Genomic DNA, 25,097 nt, shown 5'->3' with positions numbered 1-25,097 from the left:
TTTATGTTTGTTTTCAACTTTCTCCAGACCAAACATAGAAAGGTCATGTCTTATTAGGATTTTTAAAGTGTGGCAACTACATTCATTTTTGTACCAGAGAAGACTTTGTAACAAATTCTTGAGGCAAATCTCTTTCTTTCCTATGAGCAGTCCTCCATAAAATGCCAATGTAAAAGGGTTTGTGCATCTTAAAATCCTTCTCGGAATATTCAGCTTTTATAAGAGAGTTGCAGGCATAGTCCTGGTATGGCCCCACTGTTACTTTGCAACACAGAATAACTATCCCACATGGCAATGAATAGTAATGAAACTTGATTCTTTTTAATAGATCTCAAAAGGTCAGATGAGAGCAATAATGTTTATGGAGGGTTGATGAAGGGGAGGCACATCATTTATCTAAATATTTTAAAATCTCTCTTTCAATTTATCCAGACAAGAACACTTTTTATGAAACTTCTCTTAAATGTTATTTTACAGGTCTACATTTAGAGGTGCTATAAGAACTAGCTGTTTAAATCATGTTATATATGCCCTAGGTTTGTCTATATTCATTCAGTACATATGAAGTCAGACAATTAAGTTTACAAACTCATTCTTAAAAAAGTGCTACATCATTCCTTGCTGAGTATCACCACAGTCACCTTTGAAGTATCCCCCTTGGGAAGCTACGCACTGACGCCAGTGCCTCGTCTACCCTTCAAAGCAACTTTGGGACTTTTTTCTGGAATGGCCATTAAAGCTGTAATTGTATAAGGCCTGACAATTAAGTTTGGGAACTTATTCCTGAAAAAGTGCTGCATGCTGAATATTACTAAGGTGACCAGAAGGCCCAGGGGAGTACTTTGAAGGTGACTGTAGTGATGTTCACAATGAAGTGTGTAGCTTGTTTTTTCTAAGATGAATTACTGAACTTTATTGTTCCTCCTCATATACATAGTTTAAAACAAGTGGACTTAGAAAGAAAATTTCTCTCTCTACACTCAGTTCCAGGAAATTTTAGACCTCTTACACAGCAGCTTCGTGGACCTGATTATTTACATATTTCTTTCTTTGTAGTAGCTAAGAAGTACTAATAAAAGGTTGTGAGGTGCTATTGATAAATGTGAACAGATTTATGAAAAGAACTTGCTTACTAATCTTACTATAGATTTTATCTTATTTTCCTACATCTGCAGAGGTACAGAAAGACCAGATTAACTAACATAAAAAGTGATGATTTTTCTGTGTTTTCTGTAACTCTGCAAATCCTTTGGAAGAAAAATAAGTTATAAATCATTTCTATTTCTTTCAAAATCGCAGGAACAAGGTCAAATACTACTTGATGGCACAGGAGCAACTTTTGAATGTCTGTTAGGATTTAGTACCTTTGAATGATGCTAAGAACAGTGTTGCTCAATCTAAAATAATGAGTAAGGAAGAGACTCATCTTCATTGACAAGTAGTTAGTTAAAGCCATAGTTCATTTTCTGTCAAGTGATTCATTAATTCCTTATGTCTTTAAATCTCTATTTAGGTTTCTGTGCCCAAGAACTGGGTTGCCAAGTCTAGGAGATCATCCAGAAGAAAAGAGAGTTAATTCCTTTAAAAATATTAAGATAAACCCAGGGTCTCAAGGTTGGTTTAATATACATAAATCTATAAATATAATACATCACATAAACAAACTAAAATACAAAGATCATATGATTATCTCAATAGATGCAGAAAAAGCTTTTGACAATATCCAATATCCTTTCATTATCAGAACACTTAAGAAAATAGGTATATAAGGGACTTTTCTTAAACTGATAGAGGCTATCTACAGCAAACCCACAGCCAACATCATATTGAATGGAGTAAAATTGAAAACATTTCCACTCAGATCAGGAACCAGGCAATAGAAGTCTTAGCCATCGCTATCAGGCAGGAGAAGGAGATCAAGAGTATACAAATAGGTCAGAGGAGATCAAACTTTCACTTTTCACAGATGATATGATTTTATACCTGGAAAACCACAGGGACTCAACCACAAAACTCTTAGAAGCAATCAAGTATACAGTAGCGTCTCAGGATACAAAATCAATACTCAAAAACAAGTAGCTTCTATATATACCAATAATAGTCAAGGCAAGAAAACAGTCAAGGACTCTATTCCCTTTATAGTTGTGCCAAAGAAGATGAAATATCTGGGAATTTGCCTAACAAAGGATGTGAAAGATCTATAAAGAGAATTATGAAACTCTGAGAAAAGAAATAGCTGAAGATGTTAACAAATCAAAAAACATACCATGCTCATGGCTGGGAAGAATCAACATTGTTAAAATGTCCATATTACCAAAAGCAATCTACAGATTTAATGCAATCCCTATCAAAGCACCACCGTCATACTTTAAAGATGTGGAAAAAATAGTACTTCATTTTATATGGAACCAGAAAAAAAACCTTGAATAGCCAAGACGTTACTCAGAAATAAAAACAAAGCAGGAGGAAACATGCTATCAGACCTCAGATTATACTATAAATTGATAGTGATCAAAACTGTATAGTACTGGCACAAAAACAGAGAGGTAGATGTGTGGAACAGAATAGAGAACCAAGAGATGAATCCAGCTACTTACTGTTATTTGATCTTGGATAAGCCAATTAAAAACATTCAGTGGGGAAAAGATTCTCTATTTAACAAATGGTGCTAGGTGAACTGGCTGGCGACCTATAGAAGACTGAAACTGGACCTACACCTTTCACCATTAACTAAGATAGACTCTCACTGGATAAAAGATTTAAACTCAAGACATGAAACTATTAAGATTCTTGGAGAGAGTGCAGGAGAAACACTTGAAGAAATCAGCCTGAGAGAATACTTTATGAGGAGGACCCCCCAGACAATTGAAGCAACACCAAAAACACATTACTGGGATCTGATCAAATTAAAAAGCTTCTGCACAGCCAAGAACACAGTAAGTAAAGCAAACAGACAGCCCTCAGAATGGGGGAGGATATTTGCAGGTTATGCTTCTGACAAAGGTTTGATAACCAGAATCCACAGAGAACTCGAACTTATTAACAAGATAAAAACAAGTGATCTCATTTCATTGTGGGCAAGGGACTTGAACAGAAGCTTCTCTGAAGAAGACAAATGCATGGCCTACAGACACATGAGAAAATGCTCATCATCTTTAATCATCAGAGAAATGCAATTCAAAACCACTTTGAGATATCATCTAACTCCCGTAAGAGTGGCTCACATAACAAAATCCCAAAACTACAGGTGTTGGCATGGATGTGGAGAAAAGGGAACACTTCTACACTGTGGGAGTGCAAGCTAATACGTCCCTTTTGGAAAAAAAGTATGGACAATACTCAAGGATCTAAAAGTAGACCTGCCATTTGATCCTGCAATCCCTCTACTAAGCGTATATCCCAAAGACCAAAAATCACTTTATAACAAAGATATTTGTACCAGATTATTTATTGCAGCTCAATTCACAATAGCCAAGTCATGGAAGAAGATCAAGCACCCATTGACCCATGAATGGGTTAATAAATTCTGGTATATGTATACTGTGGAATACTATGCAGCCTTAAAAAGATGGAGACTTTACCTCTGTTATGTTTACATGGATGGAGCTGGAACATATCCTACTTAGTAAAGTGTCTCAAGAATGGAAGAAAAAATATCCAATGCACTCAGTACTATTATTAAGCCAATTTACAATCACTCGCACTTTCATGGGAAGAATAGATCACAACTATGGCCCAGGATGAAGAAGGGAGGAGGGGAGAAATGGCAGGGGAGGGAGAGTTCAGATCAAGGGAGGGAAAATGGTGGGATCACACCTATGTTGCATAATGCAAGGGTACATGTTGGATCTATTAGTATAGACTATAAATGTCTTAACAGAATAACTAAGTAAATGAGATGAGGTATATATTAACCAGACTGATATAAGCATTCCTAATTCTATATGAAATCAGCACATTGTACCCCATAAATACATTAATGTATACATGATCTATGTCTTTATGATTTAATAAAAAATAAAAAAATAAAATATAAATTAAGATAAAGTCTGAGACCACTTTATCTCAAGTGTTTCATTAATTCTATGCATAGAAACCTTAAGTTCTTGTCATGTATTAAATATCATTCTAGATTTCACACATAAAGAGTTAAATATGGAAATAAATCCAAGTTTGCTAAGGGAGAGATATGTAAAAATATTCTTTTTTTTCTAAAAAGACTACAAAAAATGACCTAAATATTAATAATATCAGGTGTCCCCACTTATCCTCACTCCTTTGAAAATCTCTTTCAAATGGGGGTATGGTGGATAGAAAAATGACTACTCAGGAGATTAGTTAAGAATTTGTCGTGATGGGTGGTGCCTGTGGCTCAGTCAGTAGGACACCGGCCCCATATACCGAGGGTGGCGGGTTCAAACCCGGCCCCCGCCAAACTGCAACCAAAAAATAGCCGGGCGTTGTGGTGGGCGCCTGTAGTCCCAGCTACTCGGGAGGCTGAGGCAAGAGAATCGCTTAAGCCCAGGAGTTGGAGGTTGCTGTGTGAAGCCACGGTACTCTACTGAGGGCCATAAAGTGAGACTCTGTCTCTACAAAAAAAAAAAAAAAAAAAAAGAATTTGTTGTGATAACCTAGGAAAGAGATTATCTTGTCTTCAAGATAATTTTCTTGATTTTAGTTACGTTTTTTGAATAATCAGCAGCAATGTAAATCTTTTATCATTTCTGCATAAATAAGAAAATGAGTTAAAAAACAATATTTATCAGTTCTTTCTTTCTTTCTTGATTTACATAGTTTGTTCATGAGCTATGATGGCACATTTTGCATAATGTGTAGAATTTATCTTGGACACTTTGGACTAAGTTTACATTCTCCCAACTATTTATAAGTAAAAAACTTCTAAAGAGGTAGGTATGGGAAGAAATAGTATCCTTTTTCAAGTCCATTTCCAGATCACAATATTTTTTTCGGAACTACATAAAACTTCCAAAATAATTTTTTTATTCTAAATAACAAAAATATGTACAAGTTTTCTCTAAATGTAAAAATAAATTTTTAGTCTTCTAAAGTTTCTATACTTGACAAATTTGAATTTATGTGCCCCATAATGGAGCTTTTCTCCTTACCAGGAAATTCTTCCTCTACATAAGTTCTTTTCTAGATATTCTTTGCCCATAGAGTGTTATGTTTTGTAATATGTGACCCCAGTTTGGCATGATTAAACCAATTAAACCTAAAGACCTGACTTCCTAATCTCCGAGGTGATAAGCACAAAAGTATATATAGTTATATATGTAATTACCTGATTCTAAACTTGATGCCTCAAGCAGAGCAATATATTTGTCTATATTAGAATGTCCTTCAACTATATTAAAAATGATGTTTTATTTATTGCACGTACAATAAATGATAAAATATAGTATAAAAATTTAAGTCCATATATACCATAATGCATTATAAAAAAATAAAGTATGTGTTTGAGCAAACTCTATAAACAGCAGGGAAGTGTGACTTCTTGTAACATCTATGATGATGCGATTTTCTAATAATCAAACAATTTATTTTATGGATTCCTGTAACATTCATTCCATTTAAGAAAATCAACCTGCCCCCATCTACTACTGTGAAAAGAAACTGTTTGCATCAGTAAAACTGTTGTAAACACAATAGCTTTCTAAATACGTTATAAAGTTTCTACTATGTGTCACCTACTGCCAGTTTGTTGATTATTTTTCAACAGGTTACCTTGTTTTCTGAATAGAACACAACATTTAAATTGCAATTACCACACAGAAGTATTCACAGGATTAAATATAATTCAGGTATTCATAAAATAAAGGTTAAACTGAAATTTCAACTTCATTTCTCTCTTTCCTTCACATGGATTATTATAATTTTTTATTCTCCCTCTTCCTTCTTATTTCTTTCCTTTATTTCCTCTATAGGCATTTCTAATTTTGTATTTCTGTATAATTTTCATATCCAACATCTAGGACAGTGTCTAGAATATCATAGATTCTTTTTCGTTGTTGTTGATTTTTCTTTTTTTTTTTTTTAATTAAATTATACCTGCGTACATTAATGCAATCATGGGGTACAATGTGCTGGTTTTATATACAATTTGAAATATTTTCATCAAACTGGTTAACATAGCCTTCACAACATTTTCTTAGATATTGTGTTAAGACATTTGTATTCTACATTTAGTAAATTTAACATGTACCCTTGTAAGATGCACTGTCGGTGTGGTCCCACCAATTATATGTTTTAAATGAATTAAATTAATGGGCATAGTTAAGCAAAGCATTTTTCCCTTCTCGTAAGCAGGTTCATTTTGGGTAAATGTGTCCTATTTGTGGACAGCTGTCACTTTGCTACTGATTTTTTTTTTTTGTAGTAGATTTTTGTAAAAATAATTTTATCAGTATTTATATTGGAAAGGGCAAAAAAACTAGAGGTAGATGACCAAAGATTGAGTATAAGGCAGACTAAATATAAAGTAAATAATCTTCACGTATACAGTTCTGTTGTTTTGCTCTATTTTCCCCCTATTTGTCTTGACTACTGTGGACTGTCATTTTTTGTTTCACTCCATCTTTTGGTTTCTTCTTCACTATTTTCCATAGCCATGAAAATTCATAGTGCCAGCCAATGAGATTAGAGTCACATTTATCAGAATTTCCTGATGATGGGAGTTCAGACATATTTCACTATATATTAAAAGGGATAAAAAGAGATTGGCAATATCATTAAAGTAAAAAGCCTAACTTTAAAAGTGACTAGGTTAAAAATATATCAAACTATGAACATCTTTTTAATTTATATACAATTCTTTCCATATAAAGTACATAAAGAAAAAAAGGAAAGCAAGTAAAGTTGCCTATATTTACAAGGTAAAGGGAAATTATGAAGTAGTTTCATCTCCTATAGAGGCAAAAATTTAAGAAATCTTGATTGTAAAATGATTCCAAAGAAAAATTAGGTTTCTTGTATGAAATAATAGCAAGAAATGAGAGACAGAGGATAAGTAAGAAAAATAGAGGGAGATACTTCAAAATGATAATAGAACAATCCATAAGCCAATATTATAAAAATACATAATTCTGAAAAAGAACTCAGGGTAAGGTATCTGCAACATTAGCATAAGTGGCTCTGTAGAACCTTTTGTGAGAAAAACAACCATCACTAGTGAAAAGTAGATAAACATATACACATAAATATATATTTAAGCCTTCTGAAAAAGCTTAAATATGTGGTAAGGGCATACAGCAAATAAAGAAGCAATTATTAAAGAAAATCTATTAAATTTTAGTAAGCAGAAATGGAGTATGTGGCATGACTCGCTCCCTCCACCCCATTCGGTATGAGGGAAACTGGACCCAGGGTGAACATGGCTAAGAAGAAGATGGATCCCTATTCCTTCAATCAAGGGCTACATTCATTTTCCAGGAGGGGCAGCCTTTCAGCATTTCTTTTTCCACTCATTCTTCCTCTTGGTTGCACAGATTAAATTCCTGGCAGTGGGGTTGAACATGGGGGCTCTTTTCCTCTGCCAATGCTGACCCATATTGCATGAATAGGGGATGACCCAATAGCTCTTGTTGAGCAGAGGTTTAAAGCCAGAAGAGACAAGCCAAGAAGACCATCAAGTACCACTTTTGCTCCAAACTCTGCTTGTGAAGCAGGAAGTCATGGTGAAGAGCATCAGGCCATGCCCCAAGCTCAAGAGACGTGGCACAAAGATTTTGTGTAGGGAAGAGCCAAGCCATAATATGAGAGTGTTCTGAAAGTCTAGCTAAGGAAAACAACCATTTGGAACAGAGTTTGGAAATATTCAGACTAGAGGCATCTAGAAAACATGGAGATTTTGAGGGAAAACAAATAAGAAGGCACTGGTGGCTCCCTGAGACCAAGTTACACCATAGGGAAGCTAGTTCATGAGAGAAAACAGAAGAAGAAACAGCTAGTCCAAGATCAAAGATCAGAGGAAACATCTCTCCTTTTTATTTTCTTTCATATTTACGTCAGAGAATTCACAATCTCCAATTTATTGTTAATGTTTTGCTCACTCAAATTAAGGTTTTTTACAACTGACATTAAATGAGTCATCAGGCTAAAACTTGCTTGGTAACACCAAATTGAATATATAAATTAAATATAAAATCTACCACTTCTCGAAGCAGATTCCACATACTTCAACACAAAAAGAAAAACAAAAAAGAAAGGAAAGAAGCGAGCAAGGAAGGGAGGAGGTGGGGGGAGGAGACGTGACAGGCAGAGAATTATATAGCTGACGAACATTGCTAAGATGAAGGTTAAAGTAATTTCTGTTGTAATTCTCAGAAACATTATAACAGTACAGGACATTTTAATTCAATTTTACAAAATTTTTAAGAACAGATCTGTAAGGTACAATGAATGTTAAAAGTCATTTTGTAAACTTAGTAATTTAGGAATTCTTTTCCTTTCTAAAATACTCATGTATTAATACTTTGCTTACTAGTCTCTTATCCTATGGATTCTGAAAGTTCATTCAGGATAAAGATTATCAGAGGTATTTGAGAAATATTTGAATTTGTAGGCCTAATACCAGGAATGCTGATTCATAAATTTGCTTTGAGACTAAGAATTTGTATTTTTTAAACTATCACTAAGGTGATTCTAATCCAAGTGGTCTATAGTCACCTTTTGAAAAATACAGCATTCAGAAACTCATTTCCTTCTTTCTGAGTGTTTAAAACTTATTTACTAAGTAGCTTACACTAAAACTATGCTATATGTAGTCAACTCGAAAATTAGTGGTGCACTCTTTGACGATAAAGTGTATGGCAAAAACCTGTTCACACAGGGAATCATAGCTAACGTTAACTCAACTCAATGGTCAAGCATTTTGAAACACATGGTGTGTAATAAGAAAATGATACTTGTCAAGCTTTGATGTATTTACAGGTTACTATAACACAAAGCATATTTCTCAGAGTAGAGAGTACATACTGAAAGAAGTTCTGTGGGAAGTATACTGTACACATGAAGAGCAATGACTATTTTAAAAACCTAAAACTTAGAATTTCCCTTACTATGGAATGATAGAGAGGGCGGCACCTATGGCTCAAAGGAGTAGGGTGCTGGCCCTATCTGTCAGAGGTGGCGGGTTCAAACCCAGCCCTGGCTAAAACTGCAAAAAAAAATGTGGAATGATAGAGCTTGGTATGGTAAAAATCTCTTTCCCAGTTACAAGTCACCTAACTTTAAAAGCCTGCCATAAGCATGGCCCTTAGACTGCATATAATTGCTTCAACCTCAATGTTTTAAAGAATAAACGTATTATCATTTGTGTCTGAATTACTTTCTCCTAATGCTACTTTCCCCAATGAGCAAATATTCATCATCCACATCACTTTCAGGTACCCAGATTGCATAGTCTTTGAGCCTTGTTCTTGCCCCTTCTTTCAGGGTTACTCATCAAATTCAGTTTAAAGTTATCTTCTCTTTCATATCCATCATTTTGTAAGATTTCTTTGTCACCCATTAGTTCAGGGCCTCAATAACTCATGCTCTGTTGCCTCGTAACTACTCTGCTAGTCTTCAGACTTCTCCAGTTCAGGCACTGGGTCTTAGAATTGGAATATTCTAGGCGAGTCTTTGCCAGATGTGTGACTCTGAGAAATTATTCTGCTTCTCTACAGCTCAGTTTGCTTTTATTTCTCAAAGAATGATTGTCTCATTCTACTATCTAAAGCTTCTTGGGGAAAAAAACAAATTATCATCATTTTAGTGACTTAAAGTCACATGTATTTATTATATCATAGTTTCTATGGATTGGGAATCCAGGTGGGGCTTAGTCTGATCTTCTGCTCAGTATCACTAGGCTAAATCAAGGTGTTGGCTGGGGTTACAGTTTCCATCTGTTTTAGGGTCCCCTTCAAGTTAACTGGTTTGTTTAGCAAATTGATTTATTTGAGGCTATGTATCTTAGCCCCCCATGTTCTCACTAGCTGTCACTGAGGGACTGTTTTCAGTTCCTAGAAGTCACTCCCCATTCTGTGCCACATGGCCACCATAAACAGTTCACCACATAGCTGTTTGTTTTCTTCCAGACCAGTAAAAGAATGTCTCTCTGATTTATTCTCCTTTTATAAAGACTTCACCTCATTGTATCAGGGCCACTTTTGATAATGTCCCTTTAAGGAACTCAAAAGTTCGTCGCTGTTTTACCCACAAAATCCTTTTTGCAATATAAGGTAACATATTCAAGGCAGTTATATTAGATCATATTCACAATTTCTACATTCAAAGTGAAGAGGTTATATAAGACTAGGTGTCATTGTGCGTTATCAGGGAATTCTTCCTAACGTTAATGTAAAAGCAAATTCACTGCAAAATAAAATCTCAAGATTTTATAAATGTAAATGTTCACACTGCAAATAACTATACTTATACATAGGGAAAAATTAATGTTAAGTATAAGCTCTCAGAGAGCTGATTGATTTAGGAAGGCAAGACATATCTTTTCTCGCACTAAATGGCAGCCTTCCTAGCTATGCAGAAGATTAAAGGCTGCACCAAAACCACATGTGGTTTTAGAAGCAGAGCCGGCCAGAAGCACCAAAGGGATTTCTGAATAAGATGCACAGAATGAAAAAAATAAGACAAAACAAAACGAAACACAGTTGAATGAAATTATGATTGTTTCATTCCACTGCTTAAAGCTTCCTGGGGGAAACAAATGGCTCACCATTGCCTGAAGAATACATTTCAGACTGCTTAATCTGGAATAAAAGATCTTCTATGACATATCTGAACCCAGACTCCTTATTTAATTCTCATGCCTACATCGTACATAAAATTTAATTAAATTTTAATAGTTATTTCAAATACATGTTATTCTGCAGAGATAAATGAAGTGTTTCCCTTCAGAATGTCCTCCTACCTATTTTTAATCCACACTCATTGAATGGACAGATACTGACTAGACGCTGCATTCATCAGATGAACTGCTGAGCCTTCACCCCTCCCAAGAGTAGGGCTGATGTCTGCTTGTTTTGCACAAAACTGCAGCTAATTTGTACTTGTTAAACCTCATGTTTTTAATGTCCATCCCCTAAATGAGAATGCCTTATAAGAATATGTTTGTACTATTTGTTTATATTTCTAGGATGAATTCAGGGATTGGTAGAACTCATCAATCACAGTTTCTGAATATAGTAAAAATAATGACAATTATGCTACGACATATCTAAAATGCATTCAGTAATTTCTTGTACTCTAAAAACACTTCATGAATATCGTTTTATATGGAATCCTTGAAACAGTACTTTGAGGCAAGCATTATTATCTTTATGTAGCTAATGAGAAAATTAAAGATCAGAGACAGAAGCAGGATCTCCACAAAGATTACTAATGTTCTACATTTCATATTCTTTATGCCATTGTGGTCCCCGAACAGAAACATCATCATCACTCGACATTTAATACAACACATTTTCAGGTTACACCCTAGCTCTCCTCAACTCAGACCTAATTTGGGATTAAGGCTCTAAATCTGGGATTTAATAAGCATTCCATGTGATGATGTTGCCTGCTACAGTTTGAGAACACTGTTCTATAATTCGGGATAAACAGATGTGTGCAAGTGTACAGACAATCCTAGCCAAGAAAATGTGATCAACTGCTACTTTCAAGTAATTTTTACCCAGGAACTTGGAAATAAAATTAATATGTTAGGTAATGATAGAAGAAAGATAAATATTTATAGGGACATTTCTCTTCACAGGAAAGTATGCTTCATAACTTGTTTCTTAAGCGAAAGACATCTTACACATCTCAAGGTCAAGGTTCTGGGTTTCTTCATTGGGATCTTTACTCATGCATCATAGAATACCAGGAAATTGAAAAGAATTTTAACAATTTTATATTGAATTGAATTGAATTGGATTTGATTAGCCTATCTATTCCATTTGCTTTTCACAAGGGATTGTCTTTTTAAAAAGTGTCAAGTGATATTATTGTAAAAACAGTTAAAGGGTAATAGCAAGTCAAATTTTCATCACTGAAATGACAGTGAAAGATAAGGCAGAGAACTGCTTTCAGAGAGGAGTGTCTGCTATAGATACTGTAGAGGGAAATTTCACTTAGCATATCCAGAGGACAGCAAGCATAATGAATGCTCATTCTGTTCAGTAGTATTTATGTAACTGTATCTACATGCACACTTATAAAAATAAGCTTTACACACTCAGGAAGCTTGCCACCTTACCATACTTAGGGAGATAAACTATATAAATATCCAAGACTCTCATAAACAAAAGAGCTGTAAATACATCAGGGCAAGTGTACAGACAATAAATGCTCTTTCAATGGCTATGCATTGAAGAATATAGGGGGGAAAGGAAGCTTCACAATATCTCTGTGCAGAAAAGAACCATACACTGATTCTGTATGGATTCAGGTAATTTTAAACTATGGTGTCTTCAAGATTAAACTTGTCTTGTTTCTACATATGAACAAAAATCTTCCTCCTCTCTCACCAATATTTGATCATAACTGTTTGGCATTCATAGAAACAGGCCAAATTAGTCAAAAATTATGTTCTTATATAAAAAGTTTGAGAACATGATGGGTTTCTTGTGAAGATGCAGTGTTAAAAGCAATCCATCAGTGTTAATGAAGTAGTTAAGACTACATATGTTAAGTCTGTATACTCCCTGAAGCTATCAGAGAGATAAATACTTGGAGCACAAATAAAATACTAATAAATTTGACAACTGACTGTCTAAGTAATTAAGTAAGTTTGTCAGAAGTAAGGAAGAGAAACATGCTAATAATGTAATTCATTGAAGAAGAGTATTTGAGAAGAACATCCCGTCAGAAACCAAGACCTTCACGCAAAAGGACATACGTGATGCATAATCATTCACTGCCAAGGCCTTCCCTCCAAAGGACGTATATGATGTATAATAATGCACTGCCTAGAGAATTCATACAGCCTACCCAAAGCATAATTTAAACTTATTCTAAGCTTAAGGATTGCCATCAGAAATGCTAAGTAGAGGCCAACCAGGCCCAGAAGTGCCTAAACAAACACATCCTAGTAACAGAATAGAATGGAGGTCATTAAGCCTTGACAGAACCCAGAATCAGGTTACATAGTAGCTTGAAAGTTTAATTTCACATAGTAAAATGTCCACCTTTGTATCTTGAGATGTGTATTTCACAAAACTTGATCCAATGAAATATATGCATTAGAAGTTCTAAGACAAAGGCAGTGATTAGGCTTAAATTATACATAAGGCCTTTGGCAAAAATATACATAAATGGAGTAATTAAAATAGAAAATAGATAAAATAATTGTATGGATTATAAACTTGTAACCTTTTAGCAATATAGGCAGCCCTATCTCCTGAACTTGTGGTAGTAGTACACATATTACAAGTTAAAATAATCGAAATGGTTTTCATACTTGTTTCCTAGAAAATAATGTTGAGAAGAATACATATTACTATGTCACAGGAAAGATTTTACCAATTAACATAACCAATTCTCATACGTGAGTATCAATGTGTATGTGATATCAGATCCAAGACATCTGTATAAGGGGTTAAAAGAAAACCCAATAATCATACAAGCTATCTCCACATAAGCTCATTTTCACTTTAAAGGAAAGTATGTGTGAGTGTGTGAAGATGTTTGTGAATGTGTGTGTGTGAGAGAGAAAAAATATAGGCCTGTGGAGTATTTAAATTAATTAATACGCATTTTTACTGAGGCAAGCGTACTTTTTTGCTTTCTGTGAAATTTATTAGCAATCAAATTTATTGATGTTTGGCTATTTATATTCTCAAGAATTTGTTATTCCAGAAACCAAGACGTTGAAGAAATGAATTCATGCAATTTTTCTGTCTGTAACCTATACACTGCATGTGAGCTCTGAAATGAACATCTAACACACGTGCTGACCACCGTGAAGCCTTCATCTATGTGTTGTTTCATATATTAACTTATTTCTCCCCCAAACTTTCCCATGAGGTACATATTATCTTTATGCGTGTTTTACCTAAGAGGAAAATGATGCACACCAAGATTACATATACATGTACTTTGTAAAATCACCTAACAGGAACTAGCTAACTCTGGGTCACATTACACTGAATCAGAAAGCAATAGTGTGGTTTGAAAAAATACGTAAAATGCCTTTTTCCTAACACATTCTGCTGGTTTCAGCACATTAGTTTTAATCTGGGGAACGTTTTCTACACTTTACCTTTGATCTCTTTGTCATTTTTGAACCACCTTATATCAGCTGCAGGTTTACTACCAGATGTTTTACAAGTCAGCTGCATCAAGTCTCCCTCCATAACTGGTGATGAAAATCCACTAATTTGAGGCTTCTCGGGAACACCTGAAATTTAAGCAAATGAATGAAGTGAGTATCAATCTTTAGGGCCAATTTGTTCTTTTGAGTATGCGTGTCACATGTATGTGACAGTATGCACGCACACATGTACACACACAGACAGATGTGCACATATTAATGCATGCACGTGCACATGTTCACCTACAGCTGACAGAAAGCATTTAAAATGCATATAAGTCCAAGGAGTTTGTAAGATTAAATTGCAAAAATACTCTGAATACCAACCATTCAGTATTTCTTTACTTTTCTTCTTTTCTTTTTCTTTTTTTTTTTTTTTTGAGACAGAGCCTCAACCTTTTGCCCTGGGTAGAGTGCCCTGGCATCCTAACTCCTGGGCTCAAGTGATTCTCCTGCCTCCACCTCCCAAGTAGCTTGGACTAACAGGCACCCACCACAACACCTGGCTATTTTTTGGTTGCAGCCGTCATTGTTTGGCGGGCCAGGGCTGGATTTGAACCCGCCAGCTCAGGTGTCTGTGGCTGGCACCTTAGCTGCTTGAGCCACAGGCGCCGAGCCCATTCAGTATTTCTTAAAATTTAATGTTGTAAGGATTTAAGAAGGTAGATTGCATTGAAGAAAAAAATTCATAAAACACATATCTCTCTACTGATTAAATTATGATATAACTTTAGCACCTTCCTTTCCTGATTTCATAATTCCTCATGCTTAAAAAGAATATTATTATTATTCTCTATGTTTACTATGTTTAAGAAAATGAATTTTGGAATAGAGATTCATCAATAATTATAAGTATTGGGCGGCGCCTGTGGCTCAATGAGTAGGGCACCGGCCCCATATGCCTAGGGTGGCAGGTTCAAGCCCAGCGCTGGCTGAACTGCAACAAAAAAATAGCCGGGCGTTGTGGCGGGCGCCTGTAATCCCAGCTGCTTGGGAGGCTGAGGCAAGAGAATCGCGGAAGCCCAAGAGTTAGAGGTTGCTGTGAGCCGTGTGATGCCACGGCACTCTACCCGAGGGCAGTACAGTGAGACTCTGTCTCTACAAAAAAAAAAAAAAAAATCACAAGTATCCTGACTTTTCTGATTCTTCTAATTTAGAAAATGTCTCTTGATATTGTTTGTGTCAGGAATGCAATTGTATTTTTGTGTATATTTTTAATGCTACCACTATTACCTTTGCTAGTCTAAATCATCATGAATAAGCAGACAACTAATTAGTTAAATCACAGTTTTATTATTTCCTCAGTAATAATATCCAGTTTCTTTGATAGAGGTTTATTGCATCTTTAAAAAAAATCATTCTACAATAATGGCAAATTTTTGGCTTGGCACTTGTAGGTCAGTGGCTAGGACACTGGCCACATACACTGGAGCTGGCAGGTTCGAACCTGGCCAGGCCTGTTAAACAACAATGACAACTACAACAAAAAGTAGCCAGATGTTGTGGTGGGCGCTTGTAGTCCCAGCTACTTGAGAAGTTGAGGCAAGAGAATCGCTTAAGCCCAAGAGTTTGAATTGTTGTGAGCTGTGATGCCACAGCACTCTACTGAGGGTGACATAGTAAGACTCGGTTGCAAAAAAAAATAATAACAATAAATAATAAAATAATAATAAAAATAATGGCAGATTTGGACCTTCTTTTTTCTACTGTTTAATTCAGTTTGAGAAGAATAAGATGTAACAGTGTTGGAAAGCACCCGTATGAGAAACAAATACAAATTAAAAGAGAGAAAAACAAAATCCACACACTTCCGTTAAGTGGCTAATTTTTTGTTGTTATTGTTTTTTTTTTTGTCTTTACCTTCATGTTGCTCTTTTTTCTTTTTCTAAAAATCTATGTCATGTCACCGTTTAATAAACTGAATTCAGCAGTCATCTAGTCTTTGAATTTCAAGTTCACTTTCTACAGAACAATACATTAACCTTAGCCAGTTGTTATCCTGAAATACTCCATTTTAGTGGTTATATTTTGTCCTTAATGGCAAACTTGTGAAGATTTTTATAAAATAGTCCCAGTGAGACTCGCAAAGAAACGTATTTCATACCCTATGCACAAAAGCAATTCATCGCTGGGATTAACTTTACTATTCCCACCCAAAAGAACAGCGTGGGTTAGCCCTTTCAAATGCACCATGTGCCTTCATCTATCTAAAAAGCAAAGCAAGCTAGGGGAAAAAATCAATCTTTAAATTCCTCTAACGTGTTCAGTATACAGGTGTGTTTCAATGAACTACAGCAATTTCAGCTGATTGGGGCACTGACGTCCGTGGCATCTCGGAGAGCTCTGAGCTGCAACTTTATTTCCTCAGAATCTCTATGAATGTATTGCTTTTTTGTGTCACTTTAACCTTTGGGAAAATAGCCCAATACTTGGAGAATAAAAGCACAAAGAAGTTACAAGCTGCATGCACAAGTGACATTATGTACTTCATTTAGAAGCTAGAAAATATAAATTTAAAGGAGAGAGGATACATGAAAATGTCAGGGTCATTTAAAGGCATTAACACACACAAAGGGGTCATATTTGAAAGCTTCAAATTAATTGGAAAGGCCCCTGTCAGGTGACTAACATGATAAAACCCAGGGGAACACTACGGTACACAAGTAGAACTCATTATGCTCATTATCCTGCCACTTATAAAAGGATCGGAGCATACGAAATACATAGATGATTCGATACGAAATAGTTAAGAATAGAGGTGCATATTTCTGGCTGAGCAAGAGAATGTCTGATTGCCTTCTAGAAGTCTTCTTTGTACCTTGACCTGTCCATTATAAAATATTGAAAGTGACTAAATGATCATACAATGCCTTTTGTTATAATGTAGCAGAAAAAGGATTATGTTTATATATATAGATGAACAACATAATGCATCTTTGTGGTTGACTCAGTGTTGCTGTAGCAGTATGCATCTCTCTGGTTTTGTGACTACATGATGTTAGCTCATTGCACTTACCCAGAACTGTAAGATAGGCCTTGGAAGTTTTGACAGGCATGGTAAACAAAGAACAGGTGTACTGTCCTTCATCAGACAGAGACACATCACTGACGCTGATACTCAATTCATGCCAGGAAGCACGAACCAGCTCGATCCGATTGTCCCGCAAAGCTGGAAAAAGAAAAATAATGCGACAAATTAAGACTCTGTCTCTAAAAAAAAAAAAGAAAGAAATGAAAACGTGAATAACAACATCAGAAACAATCAGTACTTTTAGACTACGTATTTTTAACAGAATCCAATAAATATTTTCTTTGGTCATACATCTAAATATTATTTCATGGAACAGTTCAAAGGAAAGTTTAAATATACTGCAATATTTTATCAGATTTTTAAAAATCAAAGTATAATTAGGTGCCACTCCTTAATGTTCTCAGAAATAACTTTTCTAATTAAATGATTACATCTAGTGCAATACTTTGGCTGAGGTAGATGTTGACAGTGATAAAAGCAGCTTTCTTCTGCAAAGTCTTTTCATGGAAGGCCAGCATCAAGAACAACTATAAACAGAATGGTTTCACTTCTGTAGCTGGATAAATTTGGAAAACTATAAATGCTGCAGACCTCTCCAGATACCAACAAAGGATACTAGCAAATTAAAAGCTCTCCGCAGGACAGACACTTGAACTTCATTTGAACCCGAGCTGACACTCAGACAAAAAGCACCTCTAAGCTATCTGACTTTTAAATTTGCTCTGAATGGTTGGGGCCACTACTGTGCTGCATTGCCTATATTTTTTTGTTCAAATAACTTTTATCTATCACAGAACACTTGTTTTCACCGAATAGCTCCTATTATATTGCTGAGTTATGCCCCTCTCGACTCATTTTGGGGAAAACACACAGAAAAAAGTTAAATCGTCATTATGTGCTCCGCTAAGTCTAGTCATAAAATCTGGAATTAAGTAAGAAGCAGCTAAAGGAGTATCTGAAAAGAGGAAAGAGGACTGATTAAGAACAACACAGGGTCTTGTCAACCAACAGCAAAAGATGATGTAGGCCTGGCTTCTCCAATCACAACCTGGCAATGGAAGATGTCTTAGGCAGAATCATCTGTATCCCAAATCAAATGAGAGTCCCTCCAACAGTGTCAGGAGAAACCAGGTCACCTGTAAGCAGAATAAAGCAGGAGCCTTACTGACACCAAGTGGTCAGGAATAGTGATCTCCTCCCCCATAAGGCCCGAGACTTCTGCTCTCCATCTACAGACAATGAGCACACACAGCTCTGGCAGTGGAGGACTCTCTCTACAATTAACGCACTCTGGAAATCTGAAACAAAAACTCACTGGATTGGCTAAAGCATGCAGTGGAGATGACAGAGGATAGCATCAGTGACTTTAAGGGCAGAGAAATAGAATTTATACAATCTGAACAGCTGAGAGAAAATAAATTTTTAAAAAAAGAAAAGAAAGAAAATATCAGAGCCTAGGGACCTGAGAAACAGTAACAAAATATCTAAGACTTGTACTATTAGATTCCACAACAGAAGAAAGGGAGCCAGACTAAAAGAGTATTTAAAGAAATAACCTTTGCAAACTTTCCAATATGGCAAAAGACAGAAATGTACAGAATCAAGAAGCTGAGAAAACTCCAAACAGGAAGAATCTACAAAAGTTCACATCATGATATGTCCAAAGCTTATAAAAAACAGACAAAGAAAAAACCTAGAAAGCAACCCAAGAAAATGACATGCTATTAGATAACACAAATTCAAATGACAATAGATTTCTTCTTTGAAATCATGGATGCCAGATGGAGTGATATATTTTTCAAGAAAAGAACTGTCAACTAGGAATTCTTATCTAGTAAAACTATCCTTCAGGAATCGGAGAAAATAAATATATCCTTAGAATAAGGTAAACTAGAACATTTGTCTCTAGCTGACTTGACTTAAAGAAAAATTAACGTTATTCTAACGAAAAAAATGGTAAAAGAAGAAATCTTGGAGCATCAAGAGGAAGAAAGAACAAAAAAATACAGAGGGCTAAATATAATAAACTACCCTTCTCCCCCTGATTTTTTCTAAATTATATGATGGTTAAAGCAAAAAATATATCAAATGATATAGTATTCAACATACACAGAAGAAATACTTAAGACAAGTAAAAGTGGGTAAGGCAAAAAGACCTAGTAGAGGTAATGTTTCTTTACTTGAAATGGTACAATGCTGCTACTAATAAACATAGTATATGTAAATCACGTATATACACTACAATAACCAGAACAACCACTATGAAAAGCACACAGAGGGATACATTCAAAAACTCCATAAAGATGGAATCCATTTATATATTGCAATGTTTTGAAATAACAAAATTATAGAGATGGAGAATAGAGTAGTGGTTGCCAAGTGTTAGGGATAGCCTGGGTAGAGGATCCAGGAGGGACATGAATGTGGCCCTAAAATGACAGAACACTGGTTCTTTGGGAAGATGGAGCCATTTTGTGTCTTGACTATGGTGATAGACTCATGAACCTACACATGTAATAACATTGTCTAGAACTAAACACACATATCTGTGTGCACACACACATGCACACACAAATGAGTATGTGTGAGACTGGTGAACATCAAATAGGATTAGTGGACCATATCAACATCAATTTTTTACTTGTAATGCTGTTTTATAGTTTTATAAGCTGTAATTTAGGTGAAGGGTACATGAGATCTTTCTGCATAATTTCTTACAACTGCATCTAAATCTACGATAAAAAAACAAATGAAAAAAATTTAATGCACATTTGATAGAGTAGGGAGCATGTTTATGATATCAGGTCTTAAAATTAATTGTACCCATTTGCCCCACAAGAGATAGATCCCAAAGGTCGAGTATTTTAAAATTAGATCAACCTTTCCTATATACTTCATGAAAGGAGCAGTCATAAAATATATAAGATTTAGGAAAATTCTAAATTTTCATGATTCTAAATGGCTTATAAAATTAACCCTTCATACACTCAAATAACAATTACCTAAACAATTGCAGTCCCTTTGCTATCATTCTTTATTTCGTAGGAAGACATATATTTGCAAGCATTTAAAAATTTTATTGAATATGAAAATAAAATAGGTCTGATTATGATTGTACTAAACCCCATTTGGTTATAGCACACAATTAAAATATATATATATATACATACACACACATATATTGCAGATTTATCTCCTGCATGCTTTATTCAGTTGCCAGAGGAAAACAATGGGACAAAAATTTATTCTTCTCACTGTTGGAACTCATGATATATCAACTACTTTTCAAAGCTATGATTTATTACTATATACTTATCACATATAAATATATTTAATATAATTTTTCTAATTTTTTTATTACATAAAAAGCATGTAAAAGTATATGTTTAATATGTGTTTATATTTATATATAGGTATCACACATTTCTCTTTTTTGTTTTTTTTTTTTGGCCGAAGCTGGGTTTGAACCCACCACCTCCGGCATATGGGGCCAGTGCCCTACTCCTTTGAGCTTTAGGTGCTGCCCCATTTCTCATTTTTTAAAGGAGATGCCAAAAGGGAAACCTCGAGTTCATGCCATGATACTGTGTAAAACACATTACTCACCTTCTGTGTTCAATTTGATTCTTCCTGACACAAATCAATCTCACTAACAGAGACAGTGCTCATAACTTTCAGAAAATCCTGACACAAGAAATTTAATGTTCTACTGGTCAGACTATTTTCTGGAAACTATATAATATGACCAAAGTCAAACTGAATTACTCAACACTTACAAACATAAAACTTGTATATTTAAACCATTTTCATGGACTGAAGCTAAAAGCACAGACTTTGGAATCCAAAGACCTAGCTTTAGACACTTGCATGAAGTCAAGTTTCCAGTGGATAATAATTTCTGATTCCTTTCATCTTTAGATTAAGGGAACTGAATGATAGCATGTAGTGTATAAAGTGTCTTAAAATACACATTTTTAATAATGATATTATTAAAATAGTTTGGATTTGGCATCCTATTAACAGCCTATATATTTGAGTATTTGCAATCTTTCAATTATTTTAGCTTACTAAATTATATACTAGTTGGAGTTGTTTTTATGATTATCATCACCCTTGACTAACTCAAACTAGACTTTGAAAATTAGGATACCGGGCGGCGCCTGTGGCTCAGTCGGTAAGGCGCCGGCCCCATATACCAAGGGTGGCAGGTTCAAACCTGGCCCCGGCCAAACTGCAACCAAAAAATAGCCGGGCGTTGTGGCCGGTGCCTGTAGTCCCAGCTACTTGGGAGGCCGAGGCAAGAGAATCGCTTAAGCCCAGGAGTTGGAGGTTGCTGTGAGCTGTGTGAGGCCACGGCACTCTACCGAGGGCCATAAAGTGAGACTCTGTCTCTACAAAAAAAAAAAAAGAAAATTAGGATACCTAAATTTGAATGTAAGCTTTTAAAAAAATGATTATTTTTAATTTTTATGGACATGCAGTAGTTGTATATCTTTATAGGTGATGTAAGCTTCTTTGTTGATTAACCATATGAATCTGAGCAAATCACTTAAATATCATGTGCCTTAGTGTCATGTATGTTAGGTGAAGATAATAATTGCAATTCCATATGTCATAGTGAAAGTATAACAATAAGGTTTAGAATTTTAGAACTGGCATATATGCACGTCCATTTAAAAATTGATGATGTATTACCAAATGTCAAGAAAACATCAAAATTAGTACATGGGATATTTATCGTGTAAGTTTTTTTAATACAGCAGAACCTCCCTAGTTGACCACCTCCTTATATTGACCACCTCCTTAAGTTGACCTAATTTTCATAGACCAGACATGCACCACATGGATGTTTCAGCCCAGTAGGCCTCGCTCCTTCTGTTGACCACCTCTGCATGTTGACCAGCTTGTTACAGTCTCTTGGGTGGTCAACTTACACAGGTTCGACCATAGTTCATTTGCTAAACAATAGGGCTATCTCATGACATTTCACTGGAGAGAATATTTTAAGCACATCCTATATCCATAATGTTAATCATTTCTAATTCATAAATGTTTATGATATCGTCTACAATTCACTTTAAAACAGTATTTCAAGTCTGAAAGAATAAGGGAAAACCTTGAATAGCCCAAAGAGGGATATCCAGTACTGTAACTCAACGGGGGCACTGTGAACAGAAACCTTGTCATCCTATCTCAGCACCCTGAGCTATCGCTACCTGCACAGTAGGTATTCAGTGAACAGTTAGAATTGAAATTGAGAGCTATACTCTGTCTATATATGATGACAACAGAGCAAAAGTGAACTGAACTAGGAAGTCCTCTTCGGTATTTCTCCACACGATCCCCCATGGGAGAGAAGTTGATGAAAAAAAAAAAACAAAGAACAGAGGAAATAAGTGTCCCTTTAGACACTGTTGAGCAGAAAACAGCTAGAAACATTATGCTACACGAATTTTGAACTGCATGATAGTTCACTGAAAAATGATTTGAAATACCAAATGGTTGATCTTTGAAAATATTGTCATTTTATTTATGGTTTTTAAATGAGCACAAAACAGTAGGTAATCAGAGACCATCCATATTATTTAAGTTTTCAATTCAGTAAGCCCCAAATATATAGTCACCTTAAAGAAAGAATTATAATATTGTCACTTGAAGTGACTTCAATATTTTAAAAAGAGTCTCCCTTCAAGAATTTATAATGTTTAAACGTTAGTGAAACATCTTTTTTTTCTGGTTTTTTTTTTTGCAGTTTTTGCCGGGGCCAGGTTTGAACCCACCACCTCTGGTATATGCTGCTAGCACCTTACTCCTTCGAGCCACAGGCGCTGCCCATCTTTTTTAATATTAAGTAAAAACTCAAACTTTTCATTTAAACATACTTTAAAACATTACGCTAGGATGAATAATTGAAGAGAAGAAATGAGCAAATATAATGACAAGAAAAGGAGATTAGTCCCATATCACAGAGATTAAAAATAAGCTAATGGGATAAGTGTCTCCGCCATACTATGCCTCCTGAGTGGTGATGTGGCTGCCACCAACTGGTGACGTGATTTAATGATTCAAAACTCTGAATTCTGAAAGATTTAACCATGGCTGAAAATAAGAAGCACTGACCAAAGAATAAAACTATTAAATAATGTTTTACTCAGGATAAAATAGTTTTACCTATATACCATTGGTTTTAAATGATTCATCAATCATAAAAATGCATGTATGTTTGGGATTCATACTGGGTAAAATAAAAATTTCTAAGACAATTACTTGGAGGATCTTACTTACATTTTATACCTATTTATAAAAGAATGTACTGGCATATTTAATAAATCATATATTAATTAGTTTTAAAGCAAGTTAAATTAATAACAACAGTACTACTGAATTTACATGGCATTATTTATTCATGAACCTGCTAGCAATTTGTGAATATTTGCATTTATAGCATTCCTCCCTCAAGTGTTTTATTTATAAAAGTGATAATATATTTTTTGCCAGAAAAAATATATATATCATATATATTTTTGAAATACCTATTAATTTGTTTCCAGTGAATAATATCTTATGTCACATTTTAAGAAGCTTACATTACTTTTTTAAATGTCTTTATGTAAAAAATAAAGTCATGGCTTGGCACTTATAGCTCAGCAGCTAGGGTGCCAGCTACATACACCGGAGCTGGTGGTTTGAACCCAGTCCACGCCAGCCAAACAACAATGACAACTACAACAAAAAATAGCTGAGCATTGTGGCATACGCCTGTAGTCCCAGCTACTTGGGAGGTTGAGGCAAGAGAATTGCTTAAGCCCAAGAGTTTGAGGTTGCTGTGAGCTGTGATGCCACAGAACTCTACCAAGGGCAACATACTGAGACTCTGTCTCAAAAACAACCAAACAATAAAGTCATTCTGTAATCTCTTTTAAGAATATTAAAATGCAAGTAACAATTTTATTGCTTTTACAGTTTTTCTAGTTCATCCATTTGACATAAAACTTACCCAAATTAAGATTATGTTATACATCTTTGTATTTCCCATAAGACCTCATATAGGCCATGGTACAAGCCATGGTACAAATAGACATCTAGTAGTAATTTATTATACAAAATTGAATATTCTGTTATCAATATTTTGTGTCGTATATTAATATAACATTCTATAATGGTACACATTAACAGCATTTTAGACAATCCTGAATATTCAGTGAAATATTATAACTTGGATTATTTTATCATTATAATTCATTACACTTTATAAACACATACTAAAGTAAAAATATCAGGATGACCAAAATCACTTCAAGAGTCATCTTGGCTACTTAAGTTCTAACTATTAATATAACTAATGCCTCAAAAGGGTACCTTTTTACACCTATAGAAAGAACTTTAGCCAAGACAATCAATGTACACATTTAAAAGTATTAATAATCATTTATTCTCTAATCAGCAAGTTCCATTTTCTAAAGTTAGTTCCCATCACAGGTCTGATGGGATGTCACAAATCACTGGGTACCAATCTTTATTTTCTTCATTGTCAATGTACATCTCCCCCTCACCAAGGAGTCCCAACTTGATTCCTACAGGGGGTTTGATGTGTTAGCACCGTGAGCCAAGTTCTACCTATGGATTGATGTATCTAAGAACTCTAACCATAAGGCTTATTATTCCAATATTAAGTTTTGTTTTGCTTCCTTCTGCTAAGAAATAGACTCCTGATTTTGTTCTCTAAGGTTGTCCAGACCAAGATTCTGCTATTTG

General features: G+C 35.0%; 1 protein-coding gene across 3 annotated transcripts in view; it reads right to left on the bottom strand.

Annotated features, from left to right (window-relative positions):
- Positions 1–25,097, bottom strand: part of CADM2 (cell adhesion molecule 2) — a 1,073,247-nt gene that overhangs the window by 148,069 nt on the left and 900,081 nt on the right. For all 3 annotated transcript variants that reach the window (XM_053565552.1, XM_053565553.1, XM_053565554.1), the window contains 2 exons: positions 17,328–17,480; positions 14,261–14,398 (listed from right to left, as the gene is read on the bottom strand). In XM_053565552.1, coding sequence (XP_053421527.1) covers positions 14,261–14,398; positions 17,328–17,367 — 178 coding nt within the window. In that variant the 5' untranslated portion in view covers positions 17,368–17,480. The remainder of the gene's footprint in view (positions 1–14,260; positions 14,399–17,327; positions 17,481–25,097) is intronic.

Source organism: Nycticebus coucang, chromosome 16 (assembly GCF_027406575.1).
Source record: "Nycticebus coucang isolate mNycCou1 chromosome 16, mNycCou1.pri, whole genome shotgun sequence".
Classification (NCBI taxonomy): domain Eukaryota; kingdom Metazoa; phylum Chordata; class Mammalia; order Primates; family Lorisidae; genus Nycticebus; species Nycticebus coucang.
This window is presented reverse-complemented; position numbering and strand designations above follow the sequence as displayed.